Here is an 18,074-nt window from a genome sequence, read left to right on the forward strand (position 1 = left end):
AAAAAAAAAAAAAAAAAAAAAAAAAAAAAAAAAAAAAAAAAAAAAAAAAAAAAAAAAAAAAAAAAGAAAGAAAGAAAGGAAGCAGGTAAAAATATTAGAATATTTGGTGACAGCTATTTTCTTGGTGCTATGGAGACTGGCACTTTTTTTTTTCTTTTTGATACCATACATAATGGATTACAGCATCAACTATGTTTACTGTGATATTTTTATCTACTTAATATTTTAAAGAAAATAAGTTTCAATAATATGACAACACTGCTACATTATCAAAGTTGTAAGTTCTTTGTCATATAATTTCAAGTTCTTGATTATATAATTTTCAAATCTATGGATCTTAAAATATCATGTTTTAATGGTTTAACAATTTTGTTACATTTCTGAATCATATTACATAAAAAATTAAATGAATGAAAAAATGATTGAGTAATTCACATTGTGAAACATAAAGATGAATTAGAAAAACAATATTACTCACCATACATGACATCTCCTTTTGTACGAAGCCATGCAGTATGGGTTGGGTGAATGGACAGAGCATGGTGTAAAGTGTTTTGAAAAATTTCTCCAACAGCCATCATATTAAACACACTAGAACTAAAACACAAATTCAATATTTTTTTAAAAAAAGGATTGAAATTAAAATAAAAATAACTTTAATATTACGAACAGTTTTGAAATTAGCAAACTTTTATTTTAACTATAAAACCACCAATAAATTAAAAGTATAACATGGTGCATAAAAACATTGCGTCATAGATGAAAATGCTACATATGAACAATTATCATAATGTTGCTTTTACCTCAGCCAGTAATGCAATTTAAAAAATTAATTTCTTTTAATTGACAAACTTTATTTTAATTATAAAACTAGTATCAATAAATGAAAGCCATGACACGGCACATAAAAATATGAAATTATAGAAAAAAATACCCTCCACACCAAAAAAACATGCAAAAATGAAGTTATACTTGAAGAGTACATAAAAATAATTTTTCATGCATTGCTTTTACATGCACAAGTAATATAAGTTAAATAATTTATTTCTTTAAATTGATAGATTTCAAAATTGACCAGGTAATTTACAATTTCACTTAGTTTACAAATAAATATTATCGAAACTCTAACCAATTTATCTTATGTCACATAATAAATTATCTAATTTACAACTACCTAAAGATTTGGCACTGTATATTTTATGTTTTAAAAATTTATAATTAAAAAAAGAAAAAAAAAGTAAAATTTTTTTACTGTTTTACCACAATATTTGTGAATTCAGAAAACAGCTATAAAAAAAATAATTTAGAGAAAGTAGAACATTATGAATAAACATTTCACTTTCAATTATCGTACTGTTGTATTATTGTTTAGTTACTATTAAAATAAAATGAATGAAAGTTAATTTAAGGGGATTAAACAGAATGCAGCTTAATGATATCTGCTATACTACACCAAACGCACATGACGTTTCATATTCTGGATATGCTGATCAAATAGCATTGCTAACTAAGTCTAGTACAAAAAAAGAGGAAAAACCACCGGGTAATTTTATGGTCATAGGTCCAAGCTTCATTTAGAAAAGAAGGAAAAAACCTTTAAGGAGTTTAACTACAAGAAATGTTTAAAACCCTCTGAAAACTAAACAACTTTGGGTATGCATTTTTTCTCACTAGATTGATGAATCTAGGTTTGTTGTTTGTTTGATAATAATAAGTGATTACTATAACTGATAATATATAATCAAAATGATGAAAACCTTCCACCTGCTTTTCTTTTTACTTCAAAGGTGCAATCGTTATATATACTATAATATAAATAGAATATAAATACAATAAAATAATAAAAACAGAGCTCTTCATATACCAAATGAAGAAATAAAAATGATATAGATACATCAACCCAGAGACTATGCATTTTATCAAAGTTATCAGCTTATTAATTCATTGAACCTTATTTACAACATAAAATCTGAAACAGAACATTATTTATGCAAATGAAATAATTAAATTGGGGATGAAACTGTTTGGAGGTGATGATACAAATAATAATATTCATATTATTATTTAAATCTACCTGATAAAAATTGTAAACCAAACAAAAAGATAAATACATACTTAGAGATGACAGAAGGCCAAAGTCCTTGATATTCCAAAAATATTTCCCCAACAGAATCATCCTGAAACAATTTAGATTTGCATTAAACTGATATTCTAATCAAAGAAATAATTAAAATTTAACTACACAAAAAAGGAAGTCACTTGCCTTCAATATGTTGTAGAACTTTGCCAAACAAGAAATGATGATACTGAGAACCAACGTATCCTAAAAATAAAAAAAGATTTTAAAGTTATATGTCATACAACAAACATCTATCAATAAAATAAGTAACAAGTTGAAATGATTTGGAGCAGTTTAATGTTAAATTTGCTTGAACTGGAATCAGTATTAGATGCAAGTTTGCTTTTTTCCTCAAATTTAATAATTAAATTTAAATAATTAATTAATCGCAAATACAAACTGAAGAATAATCACTACTTCGTTTGTATTGCAATAAAAATTGAAATTTTTCTGAGCGTCCATAGTGCGATTTTGTAACAATTCGAAAAAAATGCAAGTTTGAAACAAGCTGAAGTCAATATGACAAGTTTATTATTTTTTTTATCATAATCTAGAAGCGGTCTGGTTTTTCTTGTAAATGTAGCACCAGAGCTACATTAATTGTCTAACAGCAACAGTAAAATTAATGATGATTTGAAGACAATCATGATCATAGTTGGCCAGACAGCCCAATGTGGGCCAATGTCTTCCTCTTTCTCCACAACGACTCTCGATTTATCTTTGATCTCCAATTCTTTTCATTAATTGCAAGAAAACCAGACTCCATAAAGTAAGCCTATCTCAACCGTGGCCTTCCCCACTTTCTTGTTCCAGTGGGTCTAAAAAGCAGTATCTCTTTTATTATATTGTCATCATTCATTCGAATCACAAGGGCCATCCAATCCATTCTATTTAATTTATGTATTTAATATCGGGTAGTTTATAAATCTTGTACAGTTCAAAGTTAAATCTCCTCCTACTTATTGTTTTCATTTACACCACCAAGTACACTCTGCAAAATCTTTCTCTCAAATCTTTGTCCTCAAATTTGAGATTTGACGACAATTCTGATTCTACAGCAATTTAGATTGGAGGACAGATGGTGATAGCGTTTTTGGGCCACTGAACCGTCTTACTTAACTGTCCAGCTGAGCATCTATTTTTTTGTGTCTCTAAAGTCATGAATTATTTACCATGTAAGAAAATGCAATTTTATTGAGCACCCAATTTTTGCATGTGGAATCAAACCCAACCTTCCACTACAATGGACGAAGACACAAATTACTATACTGACATGCTGTGTGTGGAGCTAAAGCCGTTTAAAAAAAACAGCAAGCAAGAAAAGAACTTGATTGAAGAACATTTGAACAAAAAAGCTTTAGATTAAAGATAAATTGAAGCTAACCACATTGCTATAAAAGTAAAATTTCTGATACAAACATAGACTTTGCGGCATGAAAATTAAAAAAAAAAGTTAGAAAAATATACGAATCTATGCCAATTTATAAATACGTAAAAATGTGTTATGGCATTTTCCTTCACATTTAGTTTTTACAAAAAAAAATTGCTAGGTGAATTAAATAATAAATCAAAATTACTACAAGTTCCATGTTTTAAATATAGTCAATAAAAAGAAGATAGGATAACAACAAAACAATGATGCCTACCTTTAGCTTTTTGATAAACTGGTATAGTTGTTGCCTGAAAATAGAAAAAAACATTGAATATCTTTTTCAAAGTTAAGTTTGCAAGCATTTTTAACAAGAAGTAACAAGATCTTCTATAATTTACTAACTAATAATATTAACATACTGTTTTGCATACAAATTGAGAGAATGTATAACAAAACTTAAAATTTGTAACACAGTAACAATGTAAGCAGCTTTCAAAGCAGATAATGGAACTGAACCAAATGTTCTGTTTTAGTTTGCATTTTAGGTGAAGTTGAATGTTGATTTCAACATTTGTTACTATCAAACATTTGTTTGTCACATTCACAGAAAAAATTGCTTTATGGTGGTTAAAATTGAAAATATATGCCTTTTATAGTGTCAAAAAAATTATCTAAGTTTTAATTGTTAACAGCAAATCATGTTTTTAAGTTGAGAGGAAAATTAAGCTGTTTGTGACAGTTTAATGTTTCTGAAACTCTCTACAGTTAACTTTGACATTAGAAATTATAACAAAAATGTGTGTTGTTCTGCATGCTTATTTTTCTTAAATGCTGTTTCTTAANAATAAAAATGTGAGCATAATACAGGCTTGCCAGCTACTATCTTTTTTGTTAAATATTTTATAAAATGGTAAACATTTAAAAACCAAAAGCTTTCAGAATTTTTGGTAATTTTGATAACATTTTAAAAGCCTCACCATGAAAAAGCTGGCACAAAGTGTTTTTAAGTAACAGAAGGTAGATAACTTCAAGTTACTGGAAAATCAATGTTGCTCTCTTATTTTTTTACTCTTATTCTTTTGTATGCATTGTTTCTTTCTCTCTTTATTTATTTTTTTTGCAGAACCTAGCTTATAGACTAATCACTATCTATGTTTCGTTAGCTGCTGTGAAAATACATGCTGAAACAATAAAAATGTGAGCATAATACAGGCTTGCCAGCTACTATCTTTTTTGTTAAATATTTTATAAAATGGTAAACATTTAAAAACCAAAAGCTTTCAGAATTTTTGGTAATTTTGATAACATTTTAAAAGCCTCACCATGAAAAAGCTGGCACAAAGTGTTTTTAAGTAACAGAAGGTAGATAACTTCAAGTTACTGGAAAATCAATGTTGCTCTCTTATTTTTTTACTCTTATTCTTTTGTATGCATTGTTTCTTTCTCTCTTTATTTATTTTTTTTGCAGAACCTAGCTTATAGACTAATCACTATCTATGTTTCGTTAGCTGCTGTGAAAATACATGCTGAAACAATAAAAATGTGAGCATAATACAGGCTTGCCAGCTACTATCTTTTTTGTTAAATATTTTATAAAATGGTAAACATTTAAAAACCAAAAGCTTTCAGAATTTTTGGTAATTTTGATAACATTTTAAAAGCCTCACCATGAAAAAGCTGGCACAAAGTGTTTTTAAGTAACAGAAGGTAGATAACTTCAAGTTACTGGAAAATCAATGTTGCTCTCTTATTTTTTTACTCTTATTCTTTTGTATGCATTGTTTCTTTCTCTCTTTATTTATTTTTTTTGCAGAACCTAGCTTATAGACTAATCACTATCTATGTTTCGTTAGCTGCTGTGAAAATACATGCTGAAACAATAAAAATGTGAGCATAATACAGGCTTGCCAGCTACTATCTTTTTTGTTAAATATTTTATAAAATGGTAAACATTTAAAAACCAAAAGCTTTCAGAATTTTTGGTAATTTTGATAACATTTTAAAAGCCTCACCATGAAAAAGCTGGCACAAAGTGTTTTTAAGTAACAGAAGGTAGATAACTTCAAGTTACTGGAAAATCAATGTTGCTCTCTTATTTTTTTACTCTTATTCTTTTGTATGCATTGTTTCTTTCTCTCTTTATTTATTTTTTTTGCAGAACCTAGCTTATAGACTAATCACTATCTATGTTTCGTTAGCTGCTGTGAAAATACATGCTGAAACAATAAAAATGTGAGCATAATACAGGCTTGCCAGCTACTATCTTTTTTGTTAAATATTTTATAAAATGGTAAACATTTAAAAACCAAAAGCTTTCAGAATTTTTGGTAATTTTGATAACATTTTAAAAGCCTCACCATGAAAAAGCTGGCACAAAGTGTTTTTAAGTAACAGAAGGTAGATAACTTCAAGTTACTGGAAAATCAATGTTGCTCTCTTATTTTTTTACTCTTATTCTTTTGTATGCATTGTTTCTTTCTCTCTTTATTTATTTTTTTTGCAGAACCTAGCTTATAGACTAATCACTATCTATGTTTCGTTAGCTGCTGTAAAAATACATGCTGAAACAATAAAAATGTGAGCATAATACAGGCTTGCCAGCTACTATCTTTTTTGTTAAATATTTTATAAAATGGTAAACATTTAAAAACCAAAAGCTTTCAGAATTTTTGGTAATTTTGATAACATTTTAAAAGCCTCACCATGAAAAAGCTGGCACAAAGTGGCGATGCATATGAACTTTTAAACCATTTAAATTTATTTTACAAACCATAGTGGTGTGTAAAATAAGTTTAAAAGAACAAAAAATAACACATTAAAACAGTAATTTAGCTACCACTAGAATAAATTTTTACAAAAAATGCAAAAAGTTGGCAGCCTTGATAATACAATATTTTTTTGTAAATAAAAATTTTATTATACAGTGTTTCTCAAAAACTGTAGACATATACCAAATGAATTAAAACCAAATTATATTTACTGAGTAAGAAAAGAACTAAGAACAAGCATCAGAAAAAAGAAAAAGATTTTTAAATCAATAATATCGGATAGCTTTTTTTCCCTTTTTTTTTAATCAATAAAATTTATTTGTCTTAGTTTCTTTTCAAGCTAAATAATAAAAATAATACAAATCATTTTACATGCAAATGAAAGAAAATTTCTGAAAGAAGTTGATACCTGCATATATCCATCGCTTTTAGGTTCCACTTCAATTAGCTTTTCCCATTCCCTAAAGTTAAGCAATACAGCAGAGCATAATTCCATCAAATTTGGATCTGGTGGTACCTCTTAAGAAATATGTAAAAAAGAAAACTTTTTTTAAATGGGCAAAATAAAACCAAGAATAAAAATTAAACCATATTTATACCAACTAAAATACATCGTAAATGACTATTTTATTATTGGTTAAACTAATTCTTGTCTACTTTGAGATTCTTTTTAAACTGGAAATCAGATGTTAAAGGAGGGTAGATGTAGGGAAGAAAATCCTTAAACATAGGTACATCATCCCTGCATATTGGTCCAATAGATCCATACATAATCCCTTTTTAAACATTTTAGCTTAAATTCTAAACTAAGAAAAACGTTAGTACCAGCTCATTTCCAACAAATTAAAAGAATAGAAAAACATTTTTTTTAAACAAATAACCAAACAACTGAGGTCAATTGTTTGAAATTTTAAAAAAATCAGTCTGCTGGATCTATGTCTAGGTGGTTGTGAATCTTAACTTTAGAGAACTTTAAACAGAAAACAAATAAAGATTTACCCCTTTCTTTCTTGTATGATGCAAGCAATGTCATTATTCTCTGGACAATTTCAGCCCTATAGGATGATGACTGACAGAAGTGGAATGGGGAATCCAATACTTCCAGCAAATCTACCCTGAGGTGCTCCCAGTTTAAAAATCGGCTCAATCTCGGAGACGTGTTGCGTACTTCAGTTTGTATCATCTGATACAGAAGTCTAGCTTCATGATATTTCTGTGAAGAAATTTTTTTTAGTTTAGTTTAGTTTTCGATTTTCCAATAAATAACTGCACACATCATCACTTTAAAAACATCAGTAACATTAATATTTAAAATCATAAAAATAGTTGTTATATTCAAACTAAATATATAAATAAGATATTATACTGCAAACCTTTATATGTATAAAATAAAAAATTTAAAAAATACAATATTTCTGAAAATAAAATTTGGAAGATTTTGATCCAAGAACTAAACACCAACTAAACACCAAATTAAAAATATAAATACATAAGGTTATAGATTTGTAATAAGTATTACATATAATACATTTTTAAAATTAAATATTAGAAACATTTATTAAAAAATTAAAACAGTTTCAGAAAGTTTTACATTTTCTTTACAAAAGCTTTTATGTTTACCTATAATATACATAATCATACTTGTGAATATTGGAGAAATAAAATAACAGAGATTTTACTAACAAAATTTTTTTAGGCTAAGAGTTAAGTTTTGATACATCATGCATAATCTTGTTAGTCAAAAAGAGAAATTCAAAATTGGAAATATGAGCACTAAAATTTAACGAAGTAAAAAATATGTATAAAAAGGACTTTTACAGACGACATATTAAGGGAATTTTGACTTGCTAAATAAGGAATGTTTTGCAATATGAGTAAACTCTTTTCATCATATTATCTCTAATGTTTCTCTCACAATGAAAATTCAATTTTATTTTGTCTATTTTCTTAATAATTCCATAAAAATCGTATAATTGTTTTTATGTTCTAAATGAATCATCTGCATTTTAGTTGTTTTCTATGAGAAAACTAAATTTGATATAAGAAGTGTTTCAAATTAGAACATATTTCTACTGTAATCTCACATCTGATAATTTTAACATGAAAAACTTCTGATTTAAAATATACAGAAGATTTGAAGAAGCAATAATAATATTAGTTTTTAAAATACAAGAAAGAATAAATAAATAATACATTTGTTGCTTCAAATTGTTTTATTTTGAAAAAATTTCTCATAATCCGTGAATGTTAGAATATTGTAACTATAGAACTTGAAAATATAATTAAAAATGTAACAAAAATAATTATAAATGCTAGGAAAAATGAGAAAATATTCATTGATTTTATTTAGTCTGTCTCTTCTACTTTCTGGCAATCAGGAGATAAGTCCCTGACCTAACTGAAAACAACCTCAAAGAGAGCTTATCTCCTACTTGCCAGACAATAAATCTTTTAAATTCTTCTACATTGATTTTGATTTCATTTTTAGAAGAAAGAACAAAATACAAGAAAATACAAAATAAATACAAGAAAGAACAAAACAAAAAAATATATACATATGTCGTTTTATGTAAAAAAAAAAAAAACTTTCTTATTACCATTAAATGTTAGAATTTTGTAACTATACAACTTTAAAATAATGGAAACTATAAAAAAAATTATAAATTTTGGAAAAAATGTCAAAAATATTCATTGATTTTATTTAGTCTGTCTTCTACTTTCTGGCAGAGATAAGTCCCTGACCTAACTGAAAACAACCTCAAACAGAGCTTATCTTCTGCTTGCCAGATAATACATCTTCTAATTTTTTCTACATTAATTTTGATTTTATTTTTAAATTTGAAATTCTAAAGAAAAAATAACAAACCTTAATTGCTCTTAATTCAGCAGCTTTCGCAAGCAATATGTGAATCATTTCTTGGTCTACATTCATAGGAACATTCTTTAAAAATATGCTAACTGCAACTGGAGACTCCCACTAGAATAAAAATAATTTTAGTCTAAAAAATTCAATCAAAAATAAAACAGAAAGTGTGTGTTCCAACATAAAAATTCTTTTAGAAGAAACTTTGTTTTTCATTCGGTTTATAAAAAATTAAAAATTTACTACCACATTAATGGATAAATTTATTGCACATTTCAAAGTTAGTAAGATACTTCTTGATTAATAATAGGATAGACAAGTAAAAACTGAAAAAATTTGTGAAAACTTATAAATCTTAAAAGCTAAAATTATCCATAAATAATTAATTCAATGCAGGCTAAATAATATAACTTTATCTCAAGACTAACTTAAAATTGTGAAACTATCAAAAATGGTTTACCTAGCAAAATTGGTAATGACAGTTAGCCTGTAAATTTACTACTATTGTTCATTAGTAAAAGAAAATTTAAATTTAGAAGACTATAATAAAAATTCAGAACATTGAATAAAACAAAAATCTTGGTAACTCTAGTAAATACAGTAAGACTTGCATATAACGAATGACACAGAAAACAAAAAAATTCGCGTTAGATCAGGTCACTCCTTAAATCAGAGTTAAATTCACTACAAAAAAATTAAATTACATGAATTTCTTGTGATATTTTACATATTTTAATTACATAAACAATGTTTTCTTCTCCTCTACTTAAGAGTTTTATAGTTTTAACTTCTTTATTTACAGATAAAACTTTTCTTTTCAACATTTTAAACAGGTGAATAAAAAGAACGCTTTCAAGAAAAAGTAAGCGTTGGGAATGAGATTTTTCTTACATGTGACTGTGAAACTGGAAATGCTTCTGCAATCATTTAGTAAGTAATTTAAATCCCCTCAAAACTCTTTCCTTACTTTCTAGAAATGAGACAATATGTTGCCCTGGTGTCCAGTCTCAGTGGTATTCCCCTTCTCCGTGAACGTTGCATTACTTAAATTTAATGCACAGCTCACAATAAAAACTTGCATAGTACACTATCAAATAACTAAAACTGATAGTGTACTATGCAAGTTTTTTTAAGTTTTTTGTTAATTTTGATACTATTTAAAACACTGTATTATACAAAACATTCCATTTCACTTGTTAAATCGAAGGTCACTATAAATGGGTTAAAGCTGCCATCTATTAGTAAAATAACAGATAGCAGTCATTAAGACATTAATGCAATTTTCCATTTCCAAGGGGTTAAATGCTTGCAATGGGATAGAGAGTAAAATATGTAGAAAAAGACAGAAATAAGAAGTAGGGAATATAAAAGCTCATACCTTTTTATTCAGTGTCCAGAGGTGTTGATAGTTGTGCTTAGTAGAATAAAACTTGGTGTTCCTCAACTGATTCACAAGGTGTTTTGTATTTACGGCTTCAGAACAGGTGAGTAAACGTCTTTCCAAAGCTGCTACTTGAACATTAATGTCATCTAAGTCGAAAAAAATAATATTAAGATGGCATACAATAAAAGATAATAAAAATTTTAAAAAAAAACCTCACAGATTTTTCTTTTCATCAGAATTTAAAATTCTAACATTTACCAATCTAGCTCTTGCTTTTTTGTAACAGGCAAGCTTTTCTTATTCCATGAGCAACCACTTTAGCAGTGGAATGCAAACATTTCAAAACTTCTTTTCTGTCATTAACTCTCCAAATGTTAGACCAGGCTTTTCTGCATGAAACAACCTGTTTTTCACGAGTCATTCAATGAAAAAGTAGTGCATTACAGGGAAATTTTAGCTCAGAAACCATCCTTTAAATCGGAGATAAAGAAAAACTCGGTAAATCATGAAATTCGGTAAATGTTAAATTGGGCCCAATTGTATCCATCTTCTTTATCCTAAACCAATGTTTCCCAAACTTATGACTTTTGTGTACCCTTTCTAAATTTTTCGTAACGCTGTGTACCACTAATAAAAAAATAAATGTATTTTTTACTATAAAAAAATTGCACAAAAGTTAAAAATCACAACAGGCTGCTGACACCTGTTAACTCTGCAAAAAATAGCCAATAGAAAAATACGTAATCGTAAATTCTACCTTTGTTTTTAAATAAAATTTTTTGAAATTTTCGTTTGTAGCAAGATATTTTGCATAAGAACGTGTACCCCTGCTGAACTATTCCTGTACCCCTGGGGGTATGCGTACCACACTTTGGGAAACACTGTCCTAAACTATTAATTTTAAATTTTTTAATAGAGTTTTTTTTACAATATATTTTTTTAGCTTATATTTTAGCTAACTATTTATTTTTATGCCACTTTAGTAAGGGCAAAATGAAATTCTTATATTAAATTTGATTTTTATTTTTTGCACCTACAGTTTTAATATCGAAAATTCTCAGTTCAAGTATTAGGTTATCATTAATATTTAAGAGTCACAATGAAATGAGGTACAGTTGAAAAGATACATAGGCATAAAATAATACTATTCTAACCCCGTATATAATAATTAAGACAGTAATTTAGATATGGAAGACTTAGCAAAATTGAAAATAAGAACATCAGGATAATTAATATAATGTTCTTAAATTTTAAGACTTACTCCAAGTGAGTTTTGCAAGACAATAGATTCAAAAACCAAAATGCTAAAACTATTACCAGTAAAGCTTTTGTCAAATTTATATGTTTCTCTTTTTGCAGTGGGACCATAAGCAAAAAGCATTTCAAGTTCTTCTCCTGTAAAAAGGCCCAACAGATGTTTGTCATATTTCTTCATCAGTTGCTTGGCAGGAATTGATGTCAAACATAATGACCTACAGAAATAAATTACAAGAATAAATATTTCAGACAGTTAAAAGCACACACATAAAATTTCAGATAATTTATATTAATAAGGCATTCTTCTAATGTTTAGCTCATGTTGAAATAATGATTGGTAACGTTCGAGTAGCTAGTTAAAAAGGGAATTGAAATTTTGCTAATAAATAACAGAGAGGAACCATTTACATCAATAAAAATAGTAAAAAGAAAGTTACGAGAAAAGTCATGATGCTAAATTTCCTGAAGAAATTAAGAATCAGAAGTGATGGAATTTGAATTGTAATATTTCAGATTCTCTAAGATCCATCCTACTTTTGACATTTGATTGAAGACCATGCCTGATTGTCTGGCTATACACTCGCACCCATGGGTGCAAGTTGGAAAAAAGGCCAAGACTGAAAATTTTTTGACTGAAATACCTAACATACACAATACCCCCTCGACATATGCAAACTATCTAAGAAAGCTTTACCATAATACATCAAGTTTAAATACTGTACAAAAAATATTTATTCATCTGTCTTTTGATAAAATAACAACAGGACATAAGAAAGTAGACCAATAACGTAGACCTAAAAAATATTTTTAAGGAAAGAAAAAAAAATTCCGATTTCCGTCTTTGAGTCAGTCTTGTTTCCGTCTTACTTCTATCCGCGGACATTTTCGAAAGACGGAAATCCGTCCTGGGGACGGAAGACTTGCACCTATGCTCGCACCACGTTAGTATAGATGATTGTCTCCTAAGTGCTTGTGCAACCTAAGTTCTTGCATCGACAGAGATCATTTGCTAAAATTTTCTTCGTTTAGTTAAGAAAACATATACAGTTGATTTTACAGGATAAAGAGTTGAAGCAGCTGCCATCCAATGACTTCATATTTTTTTATGTTTGAAATATAATCATATGGTTTTGAATTTTTTCCCAGTTTATTAGTTAGCAATTGTAATGAGATTAAATATAATTTTGTCCTTACATAATTTTATTTTAATGCTTACCTTTAGTCTCCAATTTCATGCATCTTAGTCGCATGGTTACCCATACTGTAAAATTAAATGCTTTATAGTATCATGTGGTTTAGAGTTTAAAAACAGAAAATGCGGAAGTATATAAGTAAGCAAGTACAAACATTTTACTTCCAAGTAATGATTTTCAACAGAATAACAATAACAACAAAAAATTGTTTATTATGTAAGAAAATAAAAAAAATTATCAGGCATTTTCTCCAACGTGAGCAGTTGGAAGTTGATATTTAAAAGACTAAAAGTAGAAAAAAGTATACCTAGCAAAGTTTTTCAGATAATTTTTCATCAAGGGAGTGGCAGTTGGAATGACATCTTTCAACAACTGAAACATAAAAAAAGGAAATATACTATAGAAACAATATTTTTTATAAAGTGTGATGATGCATGTAAAAGATACAGTGATTTCCATTACCCATTATAACATGTTAAATATACTAAAAACCATAGACGATATGAAAAAAGTAGTTATGACAAATCCTTTGGAATGCTTAATTCTTCAGCGATTTAAAATTCAGAATAACTCTGAGTATCAAATTATATTGTTATTTTTTCCTGATGCAAGTGACTGATCAGTTTTAATTAAAAGTCATGACTGAGCTAATATTCTTGTTCGAAATTCTGGAATAATTATGATTGTGAATAATGATAGAAAAAAGGTAGAGAATCCATATTTTAAATAAAAATCAGCTATTGGTGAAAAATGATCTAGAAATATGAAATTCTGGGTCCTAAAGAGTTATAGTTTCTAGAATCTAGCAAAATTAATGAAATATACACGCAAAACATAAATAAAAAATTAAATTAATAGATAAAGAAATATGAACTTTTCTTTCTTCCTGCTAGTTATTTTCATAGCGAACATTCAACAATTTTTGCCAAGAAAATAACAGATTATAATTTAGGTAATAGAAAACTTAGGCTTACTAATTTATTTTAAATATTCAATTAAAAAAATAATACTTTAACAGCAATACTTACTATTTGAAAAAAATTATTTCTGCGTTTTCTTGATTTTTACAAGCATACAATTATATTAAGTGCTAGTTTTGGTGATTGAATTAGTAAATAAAGTTGGCTAAAGTAATAAATTTAGCAAAACATATTTCACACCAGTAGAAGTTGAACTTAGTTTATTGTGGTTTGCATAAAACCAAATTAAAATATAATAATACAGAATTTACTTATAATTGATTGGTTTTTAAACATTGTTGTAAGCAACAAGAACTTAATTGTATTAACTTAAAAAAATACTTTTAAGAAAAAGTTCTAGGCTCCCTAATTATTATTTATTACACCAATGATTCACATATTTCATTTAAATAATAAATAACCGAATCACAAATAATAAAAATAAAAATCACAAAAGAAAACATATGAATGTTATTTACAAATCTAGTCAAACTCTGAGTGTTATTGTCATATAAGAAGTTTCACTTGAAAACTAAATATAAACAAGTCAAAAATAAATTTTTTTAATGAATAGAAGATTCCTTCTAACAGTTTCACATAATTATGTGAATGTGACACTTATCTGAAAATTAATTAAATCCCCTTGAAATTAGTGCATAATCAAAAGTGTACACAAGTTTAAAAAATAGTTAGTACACAAATTTTTATAAACTACATTATTAAAAGAGTACTAAAAGGGGTAAAACAATTTTATTTTCTCACATCTAAAACTGAATGAATGAAAAAAGTTACTTTAATTTATTTATTTTTTAGATATGAAATAACATGTACCCATAGATGACGGAATTAGAAAAAAATAATTTTTTTTAAGAAAATAAAACAATAATTTTTTTTTTAAAATTAAAAACAACATTTTTCAAATAAAACTTAAAATTGTATTAAAATTTCATCCCTAAAATTCGCAATAATTCACAGAATTTGTTAATTAGTATAAAGAAATAATTGTAAAGATACAGTCATGATTTTTAGGATTTATTTTAAGCTTGCAGGTAGGTAAAACCTTATATCTAAAAAGTAAAATATTTCTTATTCAATATAAAAGCATAAGTATTTGTTATCATATGTAACTTTACGTCAATTTTTTTTTCATTGCAAATATTGACAAATGGCAAATGACTAATTAAATATGTGTTGTGTGATTGGTATTTATTAACTAACATATATTCAAACTAATAGCACAAAGACGTCCCAAAAAACAGATGAAATGATGATTACCTCACACAGTATAATCGATGATTTTTCCTCATACATCTTCAGCAATGAATTCCAATTGCTTATAACAACCTCTCCACTGAGTGTCCGCCTAATTGCATTGGAAAATACTACATACAGCAATAAATCAACCTTCCTAAAACACAGTTTTAATGTCATTTATGAAATTTTAGACGATCAACATAGTAACTGAAAAAATAGATAAATAAAAGATAAAACAAAATAAAAAGACATAAATGCATGTTTGTTACATTTTTAAATTGAAATAATTAGACATGGACAGGTTGTCCTAAATTTACTTAGTACTCAAAAATTAATAACAAGTACAGATTAAAAACAATAGTAAGTATATAACAATTAAAGTAAATAAAAAAGAACCCTCAAACAGCAAGTTAATGTTTCAACATTTTTCAACCAGATTTTCCGGGCTTAGTTAAAATAATTTGATGGATGGCAATGTAAATAGTAATCATGCGAATCAAAGACAAGAATTGAAAATCACATCACAAATTTTCAAAATCTTTTAATGAACAAAAATCATTATTTTCGAGAAGTCCATCAGGAGCCAAAGTAATATGTTGTGATTAGATAAGTTGTTTTTCAATTGATTTTTGATTGAAAAATCAATTTATAGGTTTACTATCTACAGCCTCATCTATTAAAAAATTTTGTGCTAAATCTGGGAACTTGGAGAGAAAAAAGTATGCCCTGTCACATGAATTTGCTGCAAGAATTGAATTTTTTTACCCTTAAGTTTTTTTATTTTAGTCAGCCTAATTTAGGGCAATTGTATAACTTTATTATTATTCAAAAATTCTAAATACATATTAATTATTGAAAAAAAAATTAACATTTTGTTTCCTTAATTTAGAAACTGTTAAAAAAAACTGACACTTAGAACTAGGCTGTGTTANAGTCAGCCTAATTTAGGGCAATTGTATAACTTTATTATTATTCAAAAATTCTAAATACATATTAATTATTGAAAAAAAAATTTACATTTTGTTTCCCTAATTTAAAAACTGTTAAAAAAAACTGACACTTAGAACTAGGCTGTGTTATAGATCCCTCACTAGGTGATTTTTTTTAAAATTATTGTGAATAGTGACATAAAAGCTGGCTTTTTTAGAGTAATATGCTTTCCTAATGCTAAGTCCACTGTAAAGTTAAATCAAACTGTCATTGTTTATCTCTAAAACAATTCTAGAAACATAATTTTGGAAAAGAAAAATAGCATAAATTATCTCACCCTTCATAATCTCGTAAAACACTTAATTCAACACCATCTCTCAAAGAAATGGGAAGTTCCATTTTCAAATTATCACTTTTCAATATTTCAATAGTTTTCTAAATAAAGAAAATTTGTGTAAACATCAGATGACGAGTTTAAATACAAAACAAAAAGAGTTTTCTTAAAAAGTACTAAAATGTGTGTTAACTTTCTCTAAAAAAAGCGCAAAAATATTACAACTGTGAGTATAAGTTTTCTACAAAGCTAATAACAACTGAACTTTTTATTATTTATAAATACTGCATGCAAATTTTTCTCCATTAGAATATCCATTTAGAAACTACAGGCTATTGCTTATAAAAAATCAGATTAATTATTAAAAAAAAGAACTAATGGTTAATTCAAAAATAAGAAATATCTTATGTCTTTTATTGAAATTAATAACCATTAACCCCTTGATATATCATTAAACACCTAAAACTCTAAACTGAGCGGTATTATTAATTTCTTGATATAGAAATGATCTTTGATTGCACTGTAAACAACAACTGCTCCAGACACGCCAAAATAATTTTTTTTAAAAATGATAAATAACTACAAACTAAATTTGGAAATATTTGACTATTTTTGCTTGCCTTTTAAAAGGTATAGCATCACATAACTACTATAAAGTGGTGAATTATATAAGCCTAAGATTTATTTAAAAAAAGTGGTGGATAAAAATCTACTAATTTGAATTTATTAAAGCAAAAATCACAATTGATAAACTACCACTTTAAAATACTTATTTGCTGTCCGGAGCAAGTTGGCATCTCTGTGTTGAAGGCGTCTGGGACACGTCAATTATTGTTCTGACATAAGAAACAAATTACAGCTCCCAGAGGTCTTCGTATGTCAAGGTGTTAATGAAATTTAACCAAGTATAACTTTACACTACAATGAAATTAAAATGCAGCTGAATATAATAATGGCATTTTACTTGTAAATATGAAAAATTATTAATAAAACTTGCAAAGGAAACTTTCAAGACTTTTCTTTTTCAAACTAGTTTCATTAAAGGATCAAAAAATTAAAAATTATAAAGTTAAAATTAAACAGTAAAAAGGTACTGTTTCAAGGGGTAAAAACATTAGAGTCTTTTAACATTTTAAATTTTAAAAAAAAACATTTTTTTCTTTGGCTAAAACCTGTTTAAAACCAATATAGTTCAAAGATTTCTTTACAAATTAAGAAATAATGTACGTAAAATAAAAAAATAAAAAATTTCTTTTCCACAAAATAAAGCTAAAAATATGCTATATTTTAATTTTATAAAACAGAATGAGTGGAAACCTCAAGAATGAAGACATAAAATGTTCACAGAAGAGGTCTTAAATTATTATTGCAAACAAGAGGGAAAAAACCTATATAAAATCTAAGAAATCACTATTCAGGAAAGCCGACCTAAAACCTGTTTGATTACTGGAAGCGATAGCTAGAAGTATAAGAGCAATTATTAAAAACATTATTTCCAAGTTTCATCAGGCAGTTTCATCAAACTATTTTCGATGGCTTCAATCTCTTAGTATTGATAGAGCAAATTTTGATAACATTCTTTTTTTTTTTTTTTTTTTTTTTTTTTTTTTTTTTTTTTTTTTTTTTTTTTTTTTTTTTTTT

General features: G+C 26.9%; 1 protein-coding gene across 2 annotated transcripts in view; it reads right to left on the bottom strand.

The window, feature by feature from the left end:
• The window catches only part of LOC107454826 (integrator complex subunit 8), a 50,384-nt gene that overhangs the window by 16,069 nt on the left and 16,241 nt on the right, over nt 1-18,074 (bottom strand). Inside the window, exons 10-17 of one of the 2 annotated variants that reach the window (XM_043051395.2) lie at nt 16,437-16,534; nt 15,191-15,323; nt 13,264-13,328; nt 11,824-11,978; nt 10,501-10,652; nt 9,126-9,236; nt 7,259-7,472; nt 6,669-6,778 (exon numbers count right to left, since the gene is read on the bottom strand). In XM_043051395.2, the coding sequence (XP_042907329.1) occupies nt 6,669-6,778; nt 7,259-7,472; nt 9,126-9,236; nt 10,501-10,652; nt 11,824-11,978; nt 13,264-13,328; nt 15,191-15,323; nt 16,437-16,534 (1,038 nt within the window). The remainder of the gene's footprint in view (nt 1-6,668; nt 6,779-7,258; nt 7,473-9,125; nt 9,237-10,500; nt 10,653-11,823; nt 11,979-13,263; nt 13,329-15,190; nt 15,324-16,436; nt 16,535-18,074) is intronic. The other variant, XM_071181204.1, reaches the window with a different exon arrangement.

This window comes from Parasteatoda tepidariorum, chromosome 5 (genome assembly GCF_043381705.1).
Source record: "Parasteatoda tepidariorum isolate YZ-2023 chromosome 5, CAS_Ptep_4.0, whole genome shotgun sequence".
Classification (NCBI taxonomy): Eukaryota; Metazoa; Arthropoda; class Arachnida; order Araneae; family Theridiidae; genus Parasteatoda; species Parasteatoda tepidariorum.